Raw genomic sequence first — 23,252 nt, forward strand, 5'->3', positions numbered from 1 at the left:
TGTAGCTGAATATACTGGCAGCTGAAGGGTCAATAGCGGTAGAGATACCACATTTTACTTCAATTTACATACTGTAGTTACCACTTTGAAAAGAAATTGTCAGTGGTATTTACAGCTAGATTGCTCTATATGATACATTGCTTTGTTTGAAGATTTTTTTTTTAGACTAAGACTTAAGATCCAACTAACTGGCAATTATCGACTTTTCTGTGCCCGGGGCTGTTTCTGACTGATAATCTTACAGGAATGTTTTGAAAGCTAGCAACTCATTTTATTATCCATAAGAAAGCCTATCTTCTACCTTCCACCATTGTTCTTTCTCATCCTTCTAGAGTTCTCATTTCTATAGTGTATCTCCTAACTCATTTTGGTCACATATAATGCAATAGTACCATAACTGGTGAATTTCATTCATCTGAATGAAGGATAAGGCCGGTCATACGCATTAGATGGATATCGGCTGAAAACGTTGACTTCAGCAGGACTGGGCAATCATCTCATATGTACGGGGCCTCCTGACTCTTCCCCAACAGCAGATGTCAGGGAAGATAAGGATTTAGCAGTTGGATCTTAACTTTCCAGTACTTTTGTTTTCGGGAGACACTTTTGGCAGCAGCTTTCAAAGTCTGTACCATTGTGTGTGAACACACCCTTAAACTGGCTGTAAATAAGGCAATTTACAGTCCATTTTGATAATGAATCATCCAAATGACAATTATTACATATTATATATATTATCTATCGCTTCGACTTGTTTGGACCCAACACCTTAATTAATAGGAATCCAATGTTGAATCATGTTAAATTTTTGATATGATTTACAATTGTTGATGAAAGTTTATTGCAACATCTACAAAGAAACCTCTTTGAGATGACTACTTAAAATTGCAGTTTGACATGTTCTTCTAGTAGAGTACCTTCCAGAAGTTTGGAAACACAACCATGTTTTAAACAGTAAATAACTAGTCAGAAACATATTCCATCCAAGAATGGAAACATATCCCAGCCAAAAAACTTGATCCACCGCACACCAAAAGCATACAAGGCTGTTATACATGCAAAGGGTGGACACTTCAAGGAGTCCAGAATGTGAAGCTATTTCCAGATTCTAAGAGTCAGTCGGAAGATTTCGCTATTTGTGTGTTTTTTTTTTAGTTTAATATACAAGTTCATCTCAAAAAATTGAGATTTTTTTTACTATTTCTTCTCAATCTTTCATTTTATGGAGTGTTTCCAAACTTCTTCTCCTCGAGTGGGTCATAGGATCTCAATTCTGACAAATCAGATCTACTTAGGCTTATGTATGTGATGTTATTACATGGACCGTACCACAGAAACCGCCTAGAAAAAGACACAGGCACTCCTATCACAGTTACCGATGATCACACAACTCCTGTCACACAGTTATAGTGGAAGTTATAGTGACTGTATACTTATGGTCTGTAGCTTATATGGGTGAATATATAAGGTAATGATAATTAAACTGGTCACTCAGCAGGCAGAAATGTTATAGTCTCTAGTTAATGCTGTGTTGATGCATCATGGGATTGATTTGAAAATGAAAGTCAAAAAAATTCACCGTCAAGATGATGCCTGATAAACATCAGACAGGAAGCTACATTGCATGGAAGTTGCTGCAAAACACAGAAGAGACCTCCAGAGTGTGTCTGGCAATCAGGTGAGAGGGGCAGACATGCATGGGTGTACATATAGGGGGTATGGTGGCACTTGGGCCCAGGAGCCCTATGGGGCCCATAAAATTTTTCTTCCTGATATTACAAACCAATACTATCAATGAAGCTTCATATTTAGGAGCCCAGTTCCAGATTTTGCACTGGGGCCCAGCAGCTTCAGGTTACACCTTTGCAGACATGGAAAAATGTGGCCCTTTAAAAAATCTAATATTGTTTTGATTCCAAGAATATGAATTATTCCAAACTTGACTCTGGACTCTGAACTTCCAATATCTTCAATGTGCCTCACAGTGAAATATCATTAATATTTCCAAAAGACCCATAACTATTGCGTGATAATAACATTTGCCCCGTACAGTACAACAGGATTCTGATGAAACACCCCAGACCAGTTTAGTATCATATGTGTAACACATATCATTGACAGTCAGATAATTATAAACTCATTGCATCTACGGAAATTTTGAATGGGGTTGGCCAGTTGTTCTTCCACTTCTTATCAGATGGATTCCTCATTGTTCAGCTTATCACAAATCATTCCACTGCTGGGACCCTCAGTGATTGCCTGTAATCTGGGTAGCAACTTGTCAACAACAGTTCAATTGACCTGCAACACCACCACAGGGAATATGAAGCCTTACATGCTTCATATTGAAGTCAGTGAGCTATCTTTGAATCTATATGATACTGTATGCAGAAGAGCTTGGAGGGAGAGCTCACCACAACAGCACTGAAGACGTATGTCCAGCTAATCATAAATGGAGTACACGGAGCAGCTGTCGGTGACCAGCACGGGAAATACTCAGAAAGCAGCAAATAAAGTACTTCTTCCTTGTTCCAAAATATAAATGGCTTAGATCAAGGTCCACAAGGACAGTGAAAATTCCTTCGTGCTTTGAGCCAGCATGGCTCTAAGTGTCATCCTTGCTTGAAACGCGTAGGGTTTTCACTGTCTTTGTGGACCCTGATATGATATTTTTTATAAACTGTAATTTTTATTAAAGTGTTGCAAGTGTAGAGGTACATAAAATGGTAAAGAGGAACTGGGGAAATAATGTTTTTAACATAAATTGGGAGAAAGCAATAAGTAACATCAAAGGGAATATTGCAGTATCAACAAACAAATATCAGAATTTGCTTAAATATAATAATCCATTCAGTGCTCTATAAAATGTATGCCATTTTAATTATGGAATAAAGAAGAAATACTTTATGTGCAGAGGTGCTGGATTTCCTGCTTTCTGAGTATCTAGGTGCTCCAGAGCAAGAAATGCTCTTTGTAGCTTATCTCCAATTTGGCTAATTCATAGATATCCAAAGTGATTTTTATGCCTGTGTAAAATGAATGATGAACAACATGTCCAAAGGCCTTAAGTGCCTGGTTTTATTGGACCTTTGACACATTGACCCATACATATCCCTGTCTTGTGAGCGCTGTTTTTTTTTATTTACTCTTCTGTGAAAGTGATATTGACAACCATGAAATCTTAATTGTTCAGAAAATCTGAAACTGTTGAATTTTTTGTGATTTTCTCAAATTGCATGCAATTTTCCCCCATGGGGTAGAATTACAACCACGTACAATATTATGGAATTGTAAATTTATACTTTCATGTAATGTGACTTTACTAAGTAATTGCTAACCAGTATGTGTATATATATATATATTAGCCTGTAATATAGGAATTGCTCCTGAAATCTTCTTATTCTCTCAGCTTTATATTCCACTTTGGGTATTTCATTGACCACCCTCCATCCTCTCTCGTTCTTTTCGCCTCTCCCTTTCTTTTTTTTTTCTTTGGGTGTTGTTATTGTGCAATGTTATTGGAGCAATTCAGATCCTTAGATGGGTCTTAGTGATAAGACAGGTAGTTAAAATTAAAGAAAAAAAGAACTTTATGGGCCCCCTACTTCTATTACTCTTCGCATGCCAGCCCATGAAAAGGACAGACTATTGCTTTCCTGTAATCTTAAATGGACTCAGTTTGAACAGGTGCCTGTCACAGCAACTTGTGTACACTCCAAAAATCAACAGCAACATAATCCTCTGCTATCCAGACGTGACTCCCCTTACATGGGTCTGGATGGCGCTAGTTCCATCAGATTTGAAGAAGAAGGGAGGGGGAAGGGGGTCAACAAAGTGCCACCATAATACACCCTTCCTCCACCACCTTCTCCTCTTATGCAGTCCTCATGACCAGGTCTAGAATATTGTACTCACATAAATCTGTCTCTAATCAGACAAATTATACTAGATGTATTGGCCCTGTTCACTTCTGTCTGATATTGCCAAGATGCCTCCTCTGTCCAATCCAATTCAATGAGGAGAGTCACCTAATACCACAATCTTTTCAATGGAAGTCTAAAGATATGACCTACCGTAAGACAAATGTAGTTTTTATTGCTAACCCAGTTGGCACCTTGCTATGGCAGCTTTGCTTATATGATGTCCACACAAAGCCACCACTGATCTGCACTTGGTGACTGAATAAAGGGCACACCAGACACATAAAACCGCAATCTCTTCACTTATGGAAGTTGTATAGAAAGAACTCCATCCTGGGCCAGCCCTCTCTTGTCCATCAGTTGTTTTTTTTTATCTCCCTTCATATCAGCTATGACGATACTGAGAACATCCAAAGCAACTGCTACCTGCAGCCGCAAGACTCTACCACCATGTCTTCATACTGTTTGTATACCACGTTATTACCTGCATCAATGTACAAAATACTGATAGGAGTCAATTTTGTAGGGACACAGCAGCTTGGAGGAGTAGACCCTGGATCCATAGAGTTCATCAAGGTCTGGATAATGGCATGATTGGTTGGCTCTAGATGAGACCGGAGAGGAAAGTCACATACTCCCTCACAATGATAAGCTTCATATTCTAAGGGAGCAATGATCCAGTCATCCCATCCTAGTTCTTTAAAGTTCACATGAAGTGGCTTTTTGCTGCACCTTAGACGCGATTTCCTACCATGTCGTTTGCCATGCCGACTATTAAATGTCGTCCTTCTCTTTCTCTTAGTTTTAAACTGAAACTTGGCTTCTTTCTCCAGCCCTTTGGCTGAATGAACCTGTTCTTTCAGCTCATTGTAGAGGTTCTTCCTCTTGGATTTGGTAAAAGCCACTAGGAGAGCCTTTTCCTGTTGAGATTTGGGTTTTCTGGACAAACCTAGACTTCTTAGACTTACCTCCAAACCAGAGGTGGTTGAGGTGGCTCTTAACTCCAAGCAAACTTGCTTTCTGGACTTACTGACTCCATTTAGAATTTTCCATACATCAAACACTTCCCATCCTGGCACTACAGTATCCCTCAAGTCCAGAGTCCTGGAATCCAGTGGAGTTTGGGATGTGCAGGATAATACCTGCAGATGGTACAACCCTGAAGGGGCTTTCGATAACTCCATATGAGAATTCCTAAAGATCCTAAGCTCAGCTCCCACTAGTTCTTCTTTGTCAGACAGGGTGGACACATCAAACAAATACCTCTGTCTTCTAGAGGGAGAGCGAGCGAGATCATCTGCAAGATAAAACAAAAATTGCTGTCAATTTCACTTTTACCGTAGCCAACTGGAAAATATGCTGTCCTCCAGGTGTGACTACAGACACACATATCAAACCAGTCATGTAATCTTTCTTCCAAGAAGTACATTTATAAGGGTTGCACCACAATTACAAGTTATTCCTGCGGATAGCGGATACATTGCTGATAGCTGAGACCCCCACTTATCTCAGGAACAGTGGTCCTATGTCTTCTGTCCTCCTCAAAGGGGGTTTCCCACTCCACCCCCGCAGTGAGGAGGAGACTGAACTGAGCGCTTGTCCCACAAGTGCAGTAGCGCTCCACTCACTTTCAATGGGACTGTGGAGACCCGCTCGGCGATTTCTGTCAGCCCCATTGAAATGAATGGAGTGCTGACCACGCATATTTGGCCAACGTTTTATTTACAGTAACAATACTGTGTAAGCGAACCCCACAATGACAGACAGAGTGGGAAACAAGTTCTTGTAATTGCTGGGGGTCTCCCGATCAGCAGGTTATATACTACCCCTTTAAGCAAATAAATCAATTAAAATGAAAATTTTAATTAAGTCATTTTGGAAATATTTAGAAGGAGCTAAAATTTTTTGTGTAAGTACCACAGTGACCAAAAATGCAAAAAAACAACCCAAAAAGCACATTGGGGTAGATCTACTATTTAAAATACGACAGCTTTGAGATACAAATTGTGCCAGAAAACTGTCGCAGGGCCCGTCCGCACTGACAAATTCTCACATGTTTCACATATGCCAAAAAACATACACTTTCCATTGACTACAATTAGAGTTGAGCGAACATACTCTGCCGAGCTTGATGCTCGTTCGAGTATTAGCGTACTCGATGGTGCTCGTTACTTGAACGAGCATCAAGCCGTATTCGACCCCGCCCCAGTTTCTGGCTCCTCCCCGCTGTGACGTGCCTGTTTTGTCCCCTCCCCACCGCGACGCAGCACGCGTCAATGGCAAATTTTTTGTCTGGCAGGGAGAGAGAGAGAGAGAGAGAGGCGAATCTAGCAAAAAAAAAAGCTCGGCACCCGGCGTCCCACATACAAAAATGCTCGAGTCTCCCATTGTAGTCAATGGGGTTCGTTACTAGAGTGGAGGTCTTGAATTTTATGAAAAGCTTGACTCGAATAACGCAGACCCGAGCATTTGGGTGCTCGCTCATCTCTAACTACAATGTTAAAAAGAGTATGCCGTTCCATAAGCTTCCGTAGTAGGCTACGCTTTTTGATCCCAGAAAGAAACACACAGAAACGTATACCTGGCTGAACATCGTCAAACCTATGCATTGTTTGACTACGATTAACCATTATAGCCTAAGGGTCCAGTAAATGCTAAGTTTTCATCAATTTATGGGAGTAAAAACATGTGCGTTTCATGGATCATAATACAAGGACAGATCTGTACAGGCTTTTCACTGCATTCACTGTGTTTTTATCCACCACCTCATCTGATAAAGGGACAAGGTCTACATTGTAACAAAAAGTGCACCAAATTTCGTAAAATTGCACCAAAATTTTGGCACAATATTTGGCAACCAACTAATAGGTGGTCTAAACTAGGACTAAAACTTAAGATTCAACAGATTTATCATTCGGCAGAGCTACTGTGATAAATCCGGCACATTTTAAGACTGTCTAGTCTAAAAGCCCTTCTACACAGAACGTATTATTCAGTTTATCGCTGAAGTGAACGGTAATCGAACTGAACAGTGAATGGTAATTTGTTCGCTTATCGTTCGCCGTTCAGTTTAAGCACGTATAAAAATCAAATGATGATCAGTTAGTATACACAAGCAATCGTTCCTCTATGTACGACGGCTCTTTGAAAGGAGGTGGGCGGACGAGATATGCAGCCCGCTCCACCGCCATCCACTGAACGATTATCGCTCCTCAACAATCATCCCGTGTAAAAAGACCTCAATTTGCACTCAATTTTAGACAGTATTAGTAAATAAACCTAATTTCGTGTAACGAACTTCATAATATTCTGCTATGGCTTCCTCACTTCAATGCAGAAGAGTTTGTGCTAGTAGTTGTAGTCCTGCAGAACTGTATACATCCCAATTCTGGCTATTAATGGTTGACATTTCTAAAGCCTTAAAAAAGCAACTTCTCCTCAGTACACACCATAAACCTTCACTGCATTTTCACTTTTATTGACATTGTCAACCTCTGTCAACACATTCCCTTTGTGCCATTAAATATTTAGGGCACGTAAAATGGACTTTGCGGTGTGGACAGAGTTCAGGTCTGGCCTGAGAAAAGCATAAAAGCACACACTATTCCCAATGGAAATGGGGGATCTATGGATGGGGGGGTCAATGGGAGGGGGGCATCCTCCAGCGTTGGGGGATCTATTGATGGGGGGGGTCAACGGGAGGGGGACATCTCCCACTGGTGACATGTCTACATCCAAGAATCTACAAATGACAACATACTGTAGTATATAATGAAGAGTAGAATTCTACCACATAACCCAAGTCTATGGAAGAAGAGACAGTAAACACAGCACACAATTCATCTTCCAAGAATGCGGCTGAGTCTACAGGACGTCAACTAAGATTAATTAATGTGCGGAAGAAAACTGAGATTTAACCATTCGTGTAGTAGCAAGAGCCACAACAGCGCCTTCCGAAACACAAAAGGTTGTAAGCAAATGTCACTTCTGAGCGAAAGGGGATTTGGAAGCAAAAATGAGGAAGACGCAGGGGAGGGAAGTCCGACACGTGAAAAATAACACACATCATCGCATAGTGTGGTAACATAGTCTGCGAGGGTGCATACACATGGGCGCTTGTGATTTTTTTACAAGATTTTTGGGGAGTTTTCTGAGATTTTTCTATGCAATTTTCATCCGTCTTGCATTTGATTTTCACACACAAACAAGTGCAGGCCGTTTTATTAATCCATAGACTTGAATCGGTGATTTGTAACCCAAAATCACAACAAAATAGAACATTCTCATTTTTATCAGACTATTCATCCAAAAAATTGCACTTGCGAATAAAACCATTTGTAATAAAATGCTTTATTTCCAACCGATTTTGGTCCTATTTTGTCTGTCCGACATCGAACAGAAAACATTGTTTGTGTGAATATACCCTGAGGGCCCCTTCAGACGGGCGTATGCACATATATTCGCCCGTACGCCAACGTATATTCATATGAATTAAGTTTTAATAAGCTCGAGTCCTGATCACCAATCATGATTGGCGTTTTTAAAGTAATTCAAACCCAGCGCTGCAGCGCAAATGTAAGAAAACACGCTGAAACGATGGCAAGCTACAATCGGAATAAACCCTGGGAATGGCAATAAAATGCCTATCTATGGTGAGCGGTCTTCTTTTCCCAGCATTGTACGCAGGGTAACTCCCTCCCCCTCCCTTTTTCCTGCTGCCATAGAAGTCTATAGGAGTTTGCTGCGTAACATGGTGAAAGATAGGGCAAGACTTATGTTTTCACACGCCGCATTAGGAGAAGGATAGAGCATGTTACTCTCAATGAAGCAATTGAAACTTTCGAACGAGTGGAAATACCTGCGCAAATGTGGTCAACTGAATAATCCCATAGGCTGTATTTACACAGGCGAGTGCGAAATTGGTCAGAGTAACTTGGACCGATATTGCACTCTTTCTTCACATGGATGATTTGACACGTGTTTTCGCTCGTGCAAACGGCATAACATAGAACCTATTGATTTCAATGGCTTCCTTCACATTAAGCATTTTTGTGCTATATTTTTGCCCTGCGAAAATATATACGCGACATGCTCTTTTGTGCGCATTCGTACATTTGGACTGTACAAAATCTCACACAGAACTGCACAATTTTGCAGTGTTCATTTTTAACATCAGGGACAAATTAGCCTGCTCAGCTCGTTTAATAATGCACATCATAATGTGAACAGGCCCAAAAAAAGCACTAGAAACAGTCCTCCTCCGCACACGAAAGCATGTGGTAGCGCTCCCTTCCCAGAGCTCTCGCGTATATACACCTATGTTTGTCTGCAGGACAATGGGATCTATTCTCTGCGTACCGCATGCACAAGTATGTCCGTGTGACTCTGTCCTTAGGTGCATCCCGGCATCTCTGTGCGCCTATACGGAAATGTATGGCAGGTCCGACCTGGGTAACAGTTTGGCACACAGTTTACTACAATTTCTGACATAAAATATAAATCTGTTGGTCTGGGCCGGCACGCATCTCCTAACAATTCATTTTTCACGGAAGAATCAAAGCCGACACAGAAAGAGGAAAAGTTGCAAAATGTTGTGACTTTTCTGCACCAGTATTTTGACATTCCGCAATTAGTAAATGTCCCTGTTAGACTAGACAGCTCTAAAACTGGCGCATTTTAAGACTGTCTAGTTTAAGTTTGCCCTCTCTAACTTTTACATAGCTTTAGTAAATAAGCCCCAATTTTCCACATTTTAGGTGGAAAAATTCCTTCCCAGCTCCATATCTGAATAAACCCCTGAATCAGCAATCCAGCTCTACTAATCTATTCCTTTACCTTGCGATACATATTGTTACCATTACCACTAGCATGGAATATTCACATCAACGATTTTTTAGTCCAGTTTACAGACTGAAAAAATTGGTTCAAAATCGGACGTAAATTTGGCCACGGCCGTACGAGCAAAATGCTGCGGGTGTCCCTGCAGCGCTTTACCAGTGTTTGGAAATACCGAGTCTGCCGGCAGAGAAGGAGCATGGCTGCAAGTGTACTGAGTATTATCCGCACTCAGTCATGCGCAGTGTGACCCCTTTTTTAAAATGTCCTGGTCTATTTCATAGCGGGGTTGCGTATGAAATTGCTGACCATAAGCAATGTATTGCGAATGGACAAAGTTACCTAAAAGAATGTATAGGGTTCACGCTGCATAGTATGCCAAGAAACGGAGCATGCTGCAATCTATTCCTAGTCAAACTAGTCCATTGACTTTCAGTGACTCCATTCACCGTGTATCACGTATCGTGAAAAAATGCCCACGGACATGACCTCTAAGGCATATCATTTTAAACAGCGGAAGTATAGCATGACAGCCAGCGTCCATTGACTACAATGGAAGCCGGCCGCACGTATTCCGCAGCGTGAACATTGCACTATTGGGTTAGAACCTAATAGCTGTGGTGTAACGCCGCGGAAATCCGGCCATGGACATTAGCCCTTACCATTAATGCTATATAGTTCAATTACAGTGTGAGTGTATACCACGCCAATGTGAACAGGCCCAGAAACGTAGAAAAGTATAGTAGAATGCGCAGATTTGCGCACAATAGCCAGCAATAGCGCTCCCTTCACAGCGATATAACATCACGCTATCACGAGCGGATCTACACCTACACCCGTCTGCAGAAGCTCCTAATTTGATTTCCATGCACGTTTTTACTCATATGTGAAAATTTCATGGTTTTTAGTAGTAGAGATTTAAAAATCACAATCACATGAACTTCGCGCTTACATGTCAGTGTGATGCGATTTTTTTTTGCCTGCCATAAGATAAAATGGGTGATTCGTACGCAAGATATGAAAAATAGGACTTTCACAAAGGACAGAATATTCTGCAACAGCATGGTTCAATATGCCCTCCTACACAATATTCAGCTCCAAAATCTGCGGAATTGAAAACAGCAGAATCCTGATGACATTTCTGCATCAAAATCCACGGCTAGCATTGCAGAATTTGGTGCAGAATTCCGAAACGGCGTATTCTGCAACACTGTTATACAATATTACATCATTTAAATCAATTGGTCATTTTCACCTGCGATATCTGACCATATTACAGTCATGCGAATGCACCTTAAACACCTAAACACATGGGCATTTTGAAAATGATGGCTGTATAACGAGACAAGATGAAACCACTGATTTCAATGGTTTCATTTTCATTAGCGGGATTCTCGTCTGTCAATAGTACGGGCGAGAAAAGATAGGACTTGCCCTATCTTTCCCACACATTGTACTAACTATATGCCGAAAAGATAGGGCAGGTGCTTTCTCCCTGCTGTTTTTTTCAAACTCGCACACTCTAGCGCAAAGCTTAAAAAGTCCAAGAAGAAAGAAAAAAAAAACACGTTAATCCGCGACTATGCTCGGTTGCATATAAGCCTGTGTGTTTTTGCCTAAGAGTGGCTTCATAGAGCTTATGCACAAATGTACACACTTCTGCACAACGTATTAGCACTATGAATGAGGTTGATTTGCGCGCACATCTGAACATTGTATTGGACGTTTTTGCACACGCAGGGCCTGTTCATATGCTCAACCCCCCTTCCCTGCCCTGATTTAAAAGGCTATTTAACCTATTGAGGTCAAGATGTGTTCTTTTTTTCATGGAATTCCGCATCATATTGTGCATTTGCAAGCGCCTTTAGCGTGCATTTTTCACCTCCCATAGACTTCTATGAGGACTCCTGGTGTGTACATGCACACAAAAACAGAGCAGCTCCTTTTTTGCGCAGAAAAAAAGGAGAACAAACCCACTAAAAGTCGATGGATTCTATTCTCAGCATATTGCGCGTGCAAAATTTGCAAATACGCCCGTGTGGAGCCGCACTTAGAGTACATGCATACAGCCTTTTTTCAACCGATTTTCAGACCAAACCATCAGTCTGAAATTTGGACGTAGATAGCACCCATTTGTTTGAAGTTTTTTTTTTAACTCAAATGATTAGTGCGTAGCTTATCCTATTATACTCCAAATTCTGGATGAGAATAACACATTGGACAGCACATGGACAGGATGTCCGAGTGCTGTCCGATGTTATTTGCGCCTGAGAATATTCTGCGCAACTTTTAAAACACCCATGAAAAATGCTATTTTCTTTTGCTCCCATAGGGAATATGGCACTTTGGAGGTTGTGATGTTAATAAAGAAGATTACCGACGACGTGAAGCCGACTTGTTCTGAAACTTTTTTTTTGCCTAAAGGGAATAATGGGTAATTTATTTGCAAGTGCATTTTTCACATGTGTGAAAATCGCAAGTGCAGTGATGCAATGTTTTTTCTTGCAAAGCGCATATTATTATACAAGTGTGATATCAGTCCAAATTTCTTGCCCCTGCAAATGCGCCATAAAAACTGAAATAATGTTAAAAATAGCAATATTTTTTTATTTTTACTGGTAGGTTCTTCTAACATCATTAGAATAATATGTTTAATTGACATTACTGGCATTGTTTTAAAATTCTATAATTATTATATTGTTGTCATTATTATTAATAATTATTATTTATTATTAATAATTATCAAATTATTATTATTGTTGTTATTGTTCAAAACAGATTTGTCAGATTACTCTTCTCACACCCCGGGAGCTCCAAGCACTTCAGCCCCCCAGACTGTACATGGAATGTGATTGCAAATCCTTTGTGGCCACTTCTGCAGCGGCACAAGAAAGCACGTGACAAAAAAGTCCAAAAACTAAAAACCCTACGACAAATGTTTAGTGCTTTACTTCTACTTCCTTCAATCTCGTTAAATTTCCACATAGTCTATATAAACTATAAGATCTTCTAAGAGAACTCTTAAAATGAGAGACTTTACATAAGCCTATTCTTGCCACAGGAACCGCTAATAAATAATCACACTAGAATAATTGTATTTAAATGTATTTTATTAGTTAGAACCAGATTCTCAATGAGGAGTCACTGAAATACGTGAGAATAAACGCATGAAAATCTGCAAAGTATAGGACGTCATAAACATGAAATAAAAAAGAAGCAAATACATTTACAAACACAAAACTAAATAAAAGCATAAAATTAAATGACAAAAACTGTTAAAACTATAGTTTAATAAAATAACTAAACAAAAAAAAACCTAAAAAGTGTGTAACAGAACTCCATCCCCGTCTTCTGACAAGTCCCCGTACTACTGCTGTGAGGCTCGGCTCAGTGCTGACATCCCTCCCCGAGCGCTGGGAGCCCAAGACGGCCGACCAGCGCCTTCAGAGCAGCACTTCATGTTCAGTCATCTTCAGACAAATCTACGGGATTCTCTATAACTAAATCCAGATGCAAAGTTTTCACCACCGTCATCAGGAATGCCTGAGTGGGTATATTTGTAACCATAGCTACGATTATTCCTAAAAAAAAACCAACTTTTCATTCTGTTCATTCATAAAGATTGTTGTGACTGAGTAGTGGAGACTGCATGCTGAGCCTTGTAGTTCCACCTAGAACAATGAATTAAACCTTGCAGTATGAACTCCTCCTACTCTGAAGAACACCTGCTAGTATTATTGGTGGTGCTGATGAAAATATAATTAGTCTTGGTGTGTTATTTGTATTATTATCACCATTGAGATTATTTTATTATTGTTCTTGGCAGTGAAATTGTAACTAGTCTCAGTGGGTTATTATTATCTCTTATTATTATTATTATTATTTTAGTGGCGCTGAAAATATAATGTTTATATTAGTGTGTTGGTTTTTATTATTTTCACCATAAATATATTATTATAATTATTGTTTGCAGTTGCTGTTCTTGGTAAAGATATAATTAGTCTTAAATTATTATTGTTATTGTTGCTGGTGAAAATATAATTAGTCTTTTATTGTTGTCACCATCAAGATATATTTTTTTTTTTAATCATTATTTTTGTCGTTTGACAGTGGTGGAAATATAGTCTATTACTATTATCATCACCATCAAGATATTAATATAAATATTACTATTGTTGGTGATATTGGTGAAAATCTAATAAAAGTCTTGGTTTGTTATTTGTATTATCATCAGCAATAAGATATTCTAATTCTACGATTTTTTTAAATATTATTGCTCTTTATTGTTTGTGTTGTATTACTTCCCCTATGTGTCCCAAGGACACAGTCACGACAGCTAAATTATCAGCTGCAGGTGCCAAATGCCACCTCATTTCCAGCCTGTTCATGAGAGTGTTATGCAACACGGACGTGTCCAGCAGAACATGATGAATAGTGGTGAGCAGACCCCTGCCCTGCTGCCACCCTGAAGAGCAGCACATCACTGGAGCCTTTCTTGTCCCTACAATGCCAGTAATCATGCATGTGATTTGTGCATCCAGTAATAGACGACTTCTCTACATCATATCATGAGAAAGACGAACAACTGGAGATATAATGTCCCATCTCTACTACTGTGCCAACAACTTCTCAGTGCACCTGCTTGAGGTGAAACTACCTCCTCACAGCCTTCATTCAGGCAGCACTTCATAAACAATCTCTAGACTGTGTTCAACTAAAACTTTGAAGATAATTCTAGAAAATAAGAAGGTTTTCCTAAATGCAACCTTCCCTGGATGCTTCAGCTAGATATTCCCTAATGTTAACAGTTAATAGAAGGAACCTACCTAACCACCATCACTGAAGGCTCACTCTGAAAGCATTAGTAAAACTGAGGCTGGAGAAAAGGGCAAAGAATAGAAAGCCCTAATCCAAGGAGAGAGAAAAAAAGAATTTGTTGTATAGGAGGTTTCCTCTTGTTTGGATACAATATGTTTAAAAATAATACAAATATTAACATTATAGAGAGTAGCATTATAGTTAACTTTGCAGGGCATGATGAGGGTTGTGGTTTCACAACAGATACACAATATAAGGTTACATAGTATAAGTATGCTGTATATCTCTAATATAACAGGCATAATAAGAAGATAACCATTTCTGCTCGTATATAGAGGTCCTTTTCTTACAATCGTGGTCCACAATATATATATAGAAGCATTATTTTTATTATGTTTTAGTTAATTTGAATAAATTCTATCTATCTATCTATCTATCTATCTATCTATCTATCTATCTATCTATCTATCTATCTATCCAGTATAATGCTGTACTCTGCAGGGATGTTGGGTGGATGGAGCTGCAGGCACATCAGGTACTGTACTGGGCTTTCAGCCAACTCATCAGTGTTCAGATCTTAAACTCACATTATTCCAAAACCGCACTGTGAGGAGTAATGTGCCAGGAGAGGAAGCTGTTCCCAACCACATGTAAAGAAGCTGAGCAGCAATACTGGTGTTAACAGACCCTATGAACAGTCCTATAATAATAGTGAGAGCAGCACTGCACTCATGAAATACCCACAAGCTCCTTTTACCCACAAGCAAATCAGTATCACTATCTACATGCTCAAGACTATGAGGATATAAGATATCGCCTTTTCCTACTTCAGAGCATATAAGGACACTTATCAGACATCAGAAAGAACATTTACAATTTATCAATCTGGTACCACATGTCTCAGAACAATTAATCCCCAACCAACTGCTGTCAGAGCATGCTAGGAGTTGTAGTTCTGCAGTTAGAGATCCCTGCTGGACATTGTAGTGTGCCACAAGCCGCAGGTGGTAAATATGCAGCTTAGGTGTAAACCTCTTATTTCCTGGACATATGAATAATCAGGCAATGACTGGCTAATGAAGCACAAGGTTTTTACTCTGCAGGGGTGACATATTTTGGCAACGAGGTTGGAAGAAATTGGATTTATAGCCGCATAAAGCTCTACGGCAGGCACAGGCAGCGCTGGTACTTGGCAGTGTAAAGAAATATGGATAATACATGCTTCAGTCAAATCCCTTTGCTCCAAGTGTCCATCAATACTCACTTATTTCAGGTCTGCAGAAGAAAGCAATTACCTGTGGGGAGCTACTGTACCGCCGTCACTCACAGCTGTCAATCACATTTATAACACTGGCACTCAATGAGTCCATAAAATCGGGGAGCTCCCCAGGTAATGCAGCAGAAAGCTAAATTGTTCTACATATATTTAATGGCTATATAGCAGCGCCGAAATGTTCTCATATCTATTGTTATTTCTTTACAGGGCAAACATCTTATCAGCCGTTTTGGTATTTCGCGTTTTTTTCATGTATATTTTTATTTTAACATTTATGTAACTGTTTTGTACATCGGAATAACCAGCAGATAATAGCAATGTCCTACTGAGGAGCACTAACAAAATAGTGCAGCAATTCAGATCCACATTCTCAACTTCGCTTTATCGTTTAACAGGTATCTCTGTCTGTCTATCTATGAAATTCACCTATATATCTATTAAATTAATTCATCTATCTATGAAATAAATGTATCATCTATCTACGAACTCTAGATTAATATGTCCATTTAAGAAAACTTTCTGTCTGTCTGTCTATGATATGAACTCTTGCAGAAAAGTCAATATCTATCTATCTATCTATCTATCTATCTATCTATCTATCTATCTATCTATCTATCTATCTATCTATCTATCTATCTATCTATCTATCTACCTGTCTGTAATCTACGATGCATTGGGGTCCAATCTATTTATACACTGCAGTCCATATGTATATAGAGTCCGAGAAAACAACTCGCTTGTTTCCTCCGCAGCTCCAGAATATAAGAGCTCCATAAGAAGGAAATCTCCTGTGTATTTTTCTCCTTCACTCGTCTGTTCTGCATTAGTGTTTCTATAAAGGCTCAAACAAACCGAATACAATGTCACCGAATAATTAACAGTAGACTATTCCCTTCTTGCCCATTAAAATCCTTCCTTCACATATTTCATTCTCTCTCTGCCAACCACAACAATTCTGGGGCACAACTACTGTATATGTACAGAGCAGAGCTGCCCCTGCCGTACTCCATTATTCTTCACCTATATTGTGACTATTGTCAACATATTTGTAACATTTTACGTTCTCATTCGCTAGAAATATGTATTTTCCGATGTTAAAATCATCAACTGCACGTAAATAATACAAAGAAGAAAGTAAAATAAATTATTCGTTTGTGGCCAATAGAATGATATGGATATAGTTCGATAATGTATCAACGTTTGTAGCCAAAGATCGGAATATATTATAATAATCGATATATTATATTACAATATATCATGTTTATGGCTGTTTTTTTTATCTTCACTGAATATAGATTGCATGGATTATTAGAATAGTCTTTAGGGTAGGGCAGCCCTCCCTTTTATAGGGGTGTGCGTGTCCCCTTCTCCTGCGCCAGCCCCTAATTGTCCATTTCTGCAGAGCAGTCCCATTGCTGGGGGTCCTGGGGCCAGCAGGCACCATCTGCGTTTTAATGAGTTACTTCATGTGCCAACAGTAATTTTCCTACAATAAGCGAAGTCCTGTCTGATCTCGGGACTAGAACTAGAAACAAACTCATGTACAAACATCACTGACCTCCCCTCCCCCTCCATTCTTGTATTATGATCTTCAAATTACCAAGGAACCAACAACACAACATTTTCCTCTATAATATGCACCAAAATGATCTCATTAACATATACACGAAGTGGCTTCAGAAGTGCCCAATTTCCACAAAGCTGAGTGTGAGCTCTGGTTGGGTGTGGATGCTGATCTCCCAGGCTATGGGGGCTAAGGATATATTCACTAGAACAATTTTTCCATATATTCCCTCAAACTATTTTTCCATGCGATTTTCTGTGTGTAAAAATCAGACCAAAATCATAAGGAAATAAAGCATATTATTTGAAATGGTTACATTCACATGTGCAGTGTTTTCTTAGACCAACATTCTGAACAAAACAAAATTGCAGCATGTCCTATTTTGTAGCGATATTTTGCGTAGAAACTTGAAAACAATGGGTTAATACATTTGACATCAGTGTAAATAAACCCATAATTACATGATTTGGCCCATCATGTGTTTTTTCTTTATATGCGTAAAAATCAGATGCAAAACAAATTAAAATAATGCAGAAAATCGCAGAAGCACAAAAATGTCGCGTGAAAATTGCACAAAAAAATCAGTCTGATTTTTCAGGGCTGAAGAAGAAAATGCTTGTGTGAACTGCATGGGTAATTTCTTCACACAAGTTCTAACAGAAGTTGCATGTGAAAAGAACACATGAATTTCAATCTTTTTACTCACAAGTGATTTTCTCTCGGACCAACGGTCTAAGATAGATAAATTGCAGCGTGTTCTATTTTTGGGGCGATTCTGTTCATAAATCGCCCAGTATTTCCTATGGGAGGCAGAAAAATCACAACATACTTGCATATAAATGCAATTTTTATGCGAGTGCGATGTGTTTTTCCATTTTTACTATTAAAACATCAAAAATGCACATAAAAATCGTTTTTCTCGCAAAAGGCATTACGCTCGCAGGAAAAAAATCACAAGTTTACAAGTGTGATATCGGCCTAAGTTTCGCCAACCGGTATCGCACTTGACTATGTAAATATGGCCTCAATTGAATAATATTACCCATGTTGTCTCATGCCTCTCATTGATGGAGTCACTATAGGTGCTTTCTCCATGCAGGTTCATATCCTGACGACTATGATGTTTATCTTACAGGCAGCATGGTGGCTAGCACTGCTGGAGTCTTGGGTTCAAATCCTATCAAGGCCAACATCTGTATGGAGTTTGTATGTTCTCCCCTCATGGGTTTATTCCCACACTCCAAAAACATACTAATAGTTGAACTCAGATTGTGAGCCCCAATGGGGACATTAAGGGGTGTACAGCGCTGTGGAAGTAAGTGTGCTCTATATAACTGTGTGAAATAAATAAATACAAGCATGTTGACAAAACGTGTGGCCAAGGCTGAAGAAGGCTTTCAAAGAGCTCAGAAGAACCTTATGTGATACATTGTGTTTTTTGTCAATTAGGTAACTTTCACATTCAACTAACCCATTTCCATCCATACAGAAAAGAATGTTCTTTCAGGCAGTAAAGTCTTTTATCTCCTCCTGAAAAAACGAAACGTATCTAATTGAGTCGTTTTTGGAAGCTAATCTGTCTACAGAACGAATTGACAGCAACCTTTCTCTGTGAAGCTCACATCTAGAGAGGAGGCACCAATTAGCTGGGAGGTAGGAGGACATCATAGGAGCGGAAGTCCTCTTGAAGTTCTTGGGGATGTGCCATAGGCTGGTCCCCTTTCATTATGGAAGACTAGACAATATTTGATATGTTATGACATGTACACTCAATTAGATCATGAGTTCAAATAGTCCAATCAGTGGCTTGATGCTAAGCAAAACTCAGAAGGTCCAGGACGAGGTCACAGCCTGTGACACATCAAATCAAAATCAAGTTGGAAAGTGAGGCCTTGGCTTAAGGCACTAGTAAGTCCAAGGGGGACTCCTTAAGAGCAAAAGCTGCCATGCAGTGCATGGAATGTCTATCAATGTAGCTCCTTGGCAACGTAACAGTTCTAGAACAATTCTCAAGATTTTAGCAGGGTCTTGAAGGTTCTACAATAAGCTTCTCTATCCATTGCTCAATTTGAATACTGACCAAGGAGTGGCTGCCTACTCTTATTGTGTTCTCCATTTATCCATCTGTCCCTGGTGCTTCAGTTAGACTATATAGCCAGGAATCCAGCTTTCCCATCCATTAAAATTTGCATGGATGTGGCAGATGGGCCCACATTTTTTTATCCAAATGTGCGCAAAGAACCTTGCATTTTTTATGCTGCTAGTATAAGCAACAGTTGTGCAGTTTCATGCAGCTATTAAGGCCACGGTCAGACAAGCAATTTTTTTAACCCATGAATAGGCGCGCTTAAAAATCGGCCCTATTAGAACCAATGTTTTCCAAGGAAAACGGTCACATGTCCTTTTTTTAGAGGCGCTAAATCATCCCACCTGCAAAAGATAGGACACACAAGTGGAAATGCACTTGGTCGTGCAATTTTTCTTAGCGCGGCTATACATGCGCTAAAAAAGAAATCGCTCGTCTGACCGAGCCCTAAATGTGTATGAGTGCTGAGGCATGTGTTTCTGTTACTATATTTGTTGCAGTCATAGTTTTTGTGCACCTTCACATTTAATTAATTTGTTGGAAGTTCTAACTTTTGTTTTTGCTGCATTTTCATTTGTGTAGGAGTGGATGCCTACGCATGTCATGCCCTCCATTTACCCATTTAGCGCAGGTGCTTCATATAGAGGCTTTTTAGCACAAAGAGTGCTAAAAGTCTATAGTGCTAGTAACCTATCCATTAAGGTTTGCCTGGATGCGTCAGATGGGTCCACATATTTTGATCAAAATTTACACTAAGAACCTTGCATTTTTTAAGCGGTTATCATAAACAGTTGTGCAATATTAAATGTGCATGAGTGCTGAAGCATGTGTTTGTTATTGTATTTGCTTCGGCCGTGGCTTACGTGCACCTTCACTTTAAAAATTTTTTCAGTGTAATTTTTACTCAAACTTTTTGTGAACTTGTATAAATACCTTAATATTTAATTTATCTGTTAGAAGTCCTGAGCGGATGTGCCTACATGTTCTGAGTGGGGTGTGCACATGGAATCTTGCATTTTTTATGCGCTTAGTATAAACAAAAGTTGTGCAACTTTATGCAGAAATGAGTGAGTGCTGAAGCGTGTGCTGTATGAATACTGACCAAGAGACAGCAGAAAAGCTCACTCCACAATCCCTTTGATTTCACACTCCCTCAGCAAGATAATGGCTGTCTTGTAGCAAGATCACAAAACAAGCCCTATGGGCAAATGTCTTAAATAGATTTTTTAATGGAAACTGAGACTAAATAACAGCTCATATAACTACAAAGAGAACATGGGGCTTTTCAGAGAAGAGTTTTGTCCTAAAATCAACATAAAATATAGTAAGTTAATTTGCTCTCCAGAGCTTTCAACAGCTAATGAACCCCACTGACACAGCTCAGCTTGTTGCATCTTCTACAGTCAGGTTGAACAGGGGCAGCTCCCATGGTGGTGCTGGTGATGGGGGGAGTTGGAAAAAAGAGGGGGAGTGAAAGAATTTACAACACTCTGTTAATTAATCAGTCTATAATGAGGTACAAGAAAAAGAAAATACCTATAAATCAACTTACAGTATCACATTTTATGGTTGGGATTAGGGTATCATAAAATGGAATCACTGGCAGAATTAATTTCTGATACTCTATAAGCCCCAGACTGCAATACTCAACCACTTTGGGAAGTTAAGTCACACAGGAGAATAAAGAAAGCCTGCGTATGTATAAAGCAATAGCCTGGGGTGAACGGGGCTCGGGTGTTAGGCAATAGTGGTGACATCCATGCTCATCCTTAAATGTTATATATCACTCATCCACAAAGGCTTAAGAATGTATCTACAGCATCATGATCATGTATCTATACAAGGCTTGGTGCACACAATGTAGGTGAATGCTATTCTTTATCAAGTTAAAGGGTTAACTTTTGGACAGATAAGATACAGTGAGTTTGGTAAATGTTTGCCTATATTTAGTTTGAACTCTGTATTGACTTTAAAGCTGGACTAGATAAAAATCAATCTAAAATGGGATAAGATAGAAACACTAAATACATAGTCAGTGCCTCCTCCCCAAAACTCATTGTACTCTTATCTGCACGGAAGGTTTCACTGCAATGCTGAACTAATGGGCAGATAGGGCACAACCAAAATCCGAGTGTAAATATAAATATAAATATATATATATATATATATATATATATATATATATATATATATATGTATAGTAATGAGTATATAGGATCTTGTTCTACAAAAGAAGCAACTGGTCTACACATGCTGAGATGCTGAACTGTGATTAGTTATTTCTCTACAAGCAGGAGAATCATTCTAGTGGATGGATGATGATAATTGGTAGGTAGGTAGGTAGGTAGATAGATAGATAGATAGATAGATAGATAGATAGATAGATAGATAGATAGATAGATAGATAGATAGATAGATAGATATGAGAAGAAAGAAAAAGGAAAGAAATAGAAGAAGAAAGAAAAAAAAAAGAGAAAAAATAAAGAAAGAAAAACAGAAAAAGAAAGAAAGATAGAAAGACTTGCTGGTTTTTGTAGTATCCCCCCAAAAAAGGACCCATCCGTTAACTATAATGGATGCACATATTCACCAACAATTAGATGGTATTACCGCACGTAGGTACCTGATGGCACAGCTTAGCTAGTAGCTTACCCCAGTATCTGTCCACAAAGCTGGTGATGGTGTTGGCAGACTTGGAAGACTGAAAGAAGCTGGCATTGATCCCCAACTTTTCAGCCGTAGAGAAAGTTTTGTAAATGGACAGCATGTATTCGTGGGGCACGACTGGCACTGCCCGGGGCTGCTCCCGGGTGACTGCTGAGGATAGTTTGCCCTCTCTGTGCAGTCTCCTCAGTATCCTCTCTTGCTGGTTGGCAGGGATGGATGCCTGCTGGGTACTTGGTATATCCCAGATAAAGCAGCAGAGCAGGAGGGCTGCAGGCAGGGGGTTGCTGTGTGTATCCATGGCAGGAGAGTGGGGCTCCAGCAGAGGTGTGCGGCTGAGCGCTGTGCTGCTCCGGTGACTCTCACCCGGGCTCTGCTGCAGGGAGGGCGAGGAGCCCCTCAGACCGGCGCGGGCACGCCCCCTAGTGCACGCCCTGTGCTCTGGTGATCAGCACTGCTGGGGAGGTCAGCGGGCACTGCCCAAGTCAAGGTGACCAGGAAGATAAAGGGGCAGGCTGATGCACAGGATGAGTGAATGGGGGGACTAGATGTCATTGCTGAACTGCCATCATTATCTAAAGTGAAGATAACACTTTGCACAGAGTTGGCTGAATTGTATTCAATCTGGAAAATTCTCTGTGAGCTCTTCTCCCAGCTGATACATTGTAGCAAACAAGCAGTGTGCCAGGACTGTTGATATACAGGTGTTTAAAAGTGTGTAAAAAACGATAAAAAAATGAAAACAGTTTGGCAGACGGTGATGCAATTTTTCATACATGCTGCGGTGGTGACAGGCCATGTCACCAATCTGACAGCCATATTGAATGCTGCCATCTTGGATTCAACTCTAATTCTTCCAATGGGTAGGTAGGTGTGTGATATACCAAACTGGCAGAGAGTTTCACCCCAAAAAATAATTCTGTGCTTTATTTTAAGATAACTTTATTTGTTCTTATGGTAACAGTGCTTTTCTTTTTTCTCTCTGTTAGAGTTTGGAATGGCTCTCAGCTGCTCAGTCCAGCGGCTGTAAAAGCTAGGCCAAGTCTCGTCTCCTATAGCTAGTTATGTGGTCGGAAAGTGGGTAGGGAG

The 23,252-nt window shown here is 39.7% G+C and overlaps 1 protein-coding gene across 1 annotated transcript; it reads right to left on the reverse strand.

The window, feature by feature from the left end:
* Positions 1-297: 297 nt before the first annotated feature.
* On the reverse strand, positions 298-22,512 carry GDF6 (growth differentiation factor 6). The gene is made up of 2 exons (XM_066578363.1): positions 22,152-22,512; positions 298-5,217 (listed from the first exon to the last, which is right to left on the reverse strand). The coding sequence occupies exons 1-2, from the start codon at positions 22,462-22,464 to the stop codon at positions 4,343-4,345; spliced, it is 1,188 nt and encodes a 395-aa protein (XP_066434460.1). The 5' UTR covers positions 22,465-22,512; the 3' UTR covers positions 298-4,342.
* Between the last annotated feature and the right edge of the window lie 740 nt (positions 22,513-23,252).

Source organism: Eleutherodactylus coqui, chromosome 9, assembly GCF_035609145.1.
Source record: "Eleutherodactylus coqui strain aEleCoq1 chromosome 9, aEleCoq1.hap1, whole genome shotgun sequence".
Lineage (NCBI taxonomy): Eukaryota > Metazoa > Chordata > Amphibia > Anura > Eleutherodactylidae > Eleutherodactylus > Eleutherodactylus coqui.

What these genes read in the sequence shown, in the direction of transcription:
- GDF6 (XM_066578363.1), bottom strand. Translation starts at nt 22,464, where the DNA reads ATGGATACACACAGCAACCCCCTGCCTGCAGCCCTCCTGCTCTGCTGC. An exon ending in CTTTGTGGACAGATACTGGG is followed by an intron (nt 5,218 to 22,151) that starts GTAAGCTACTAG and finishes TTTATCTTGCAG; the next exon opens with ATGATCTCGCTCGCTCTCCC.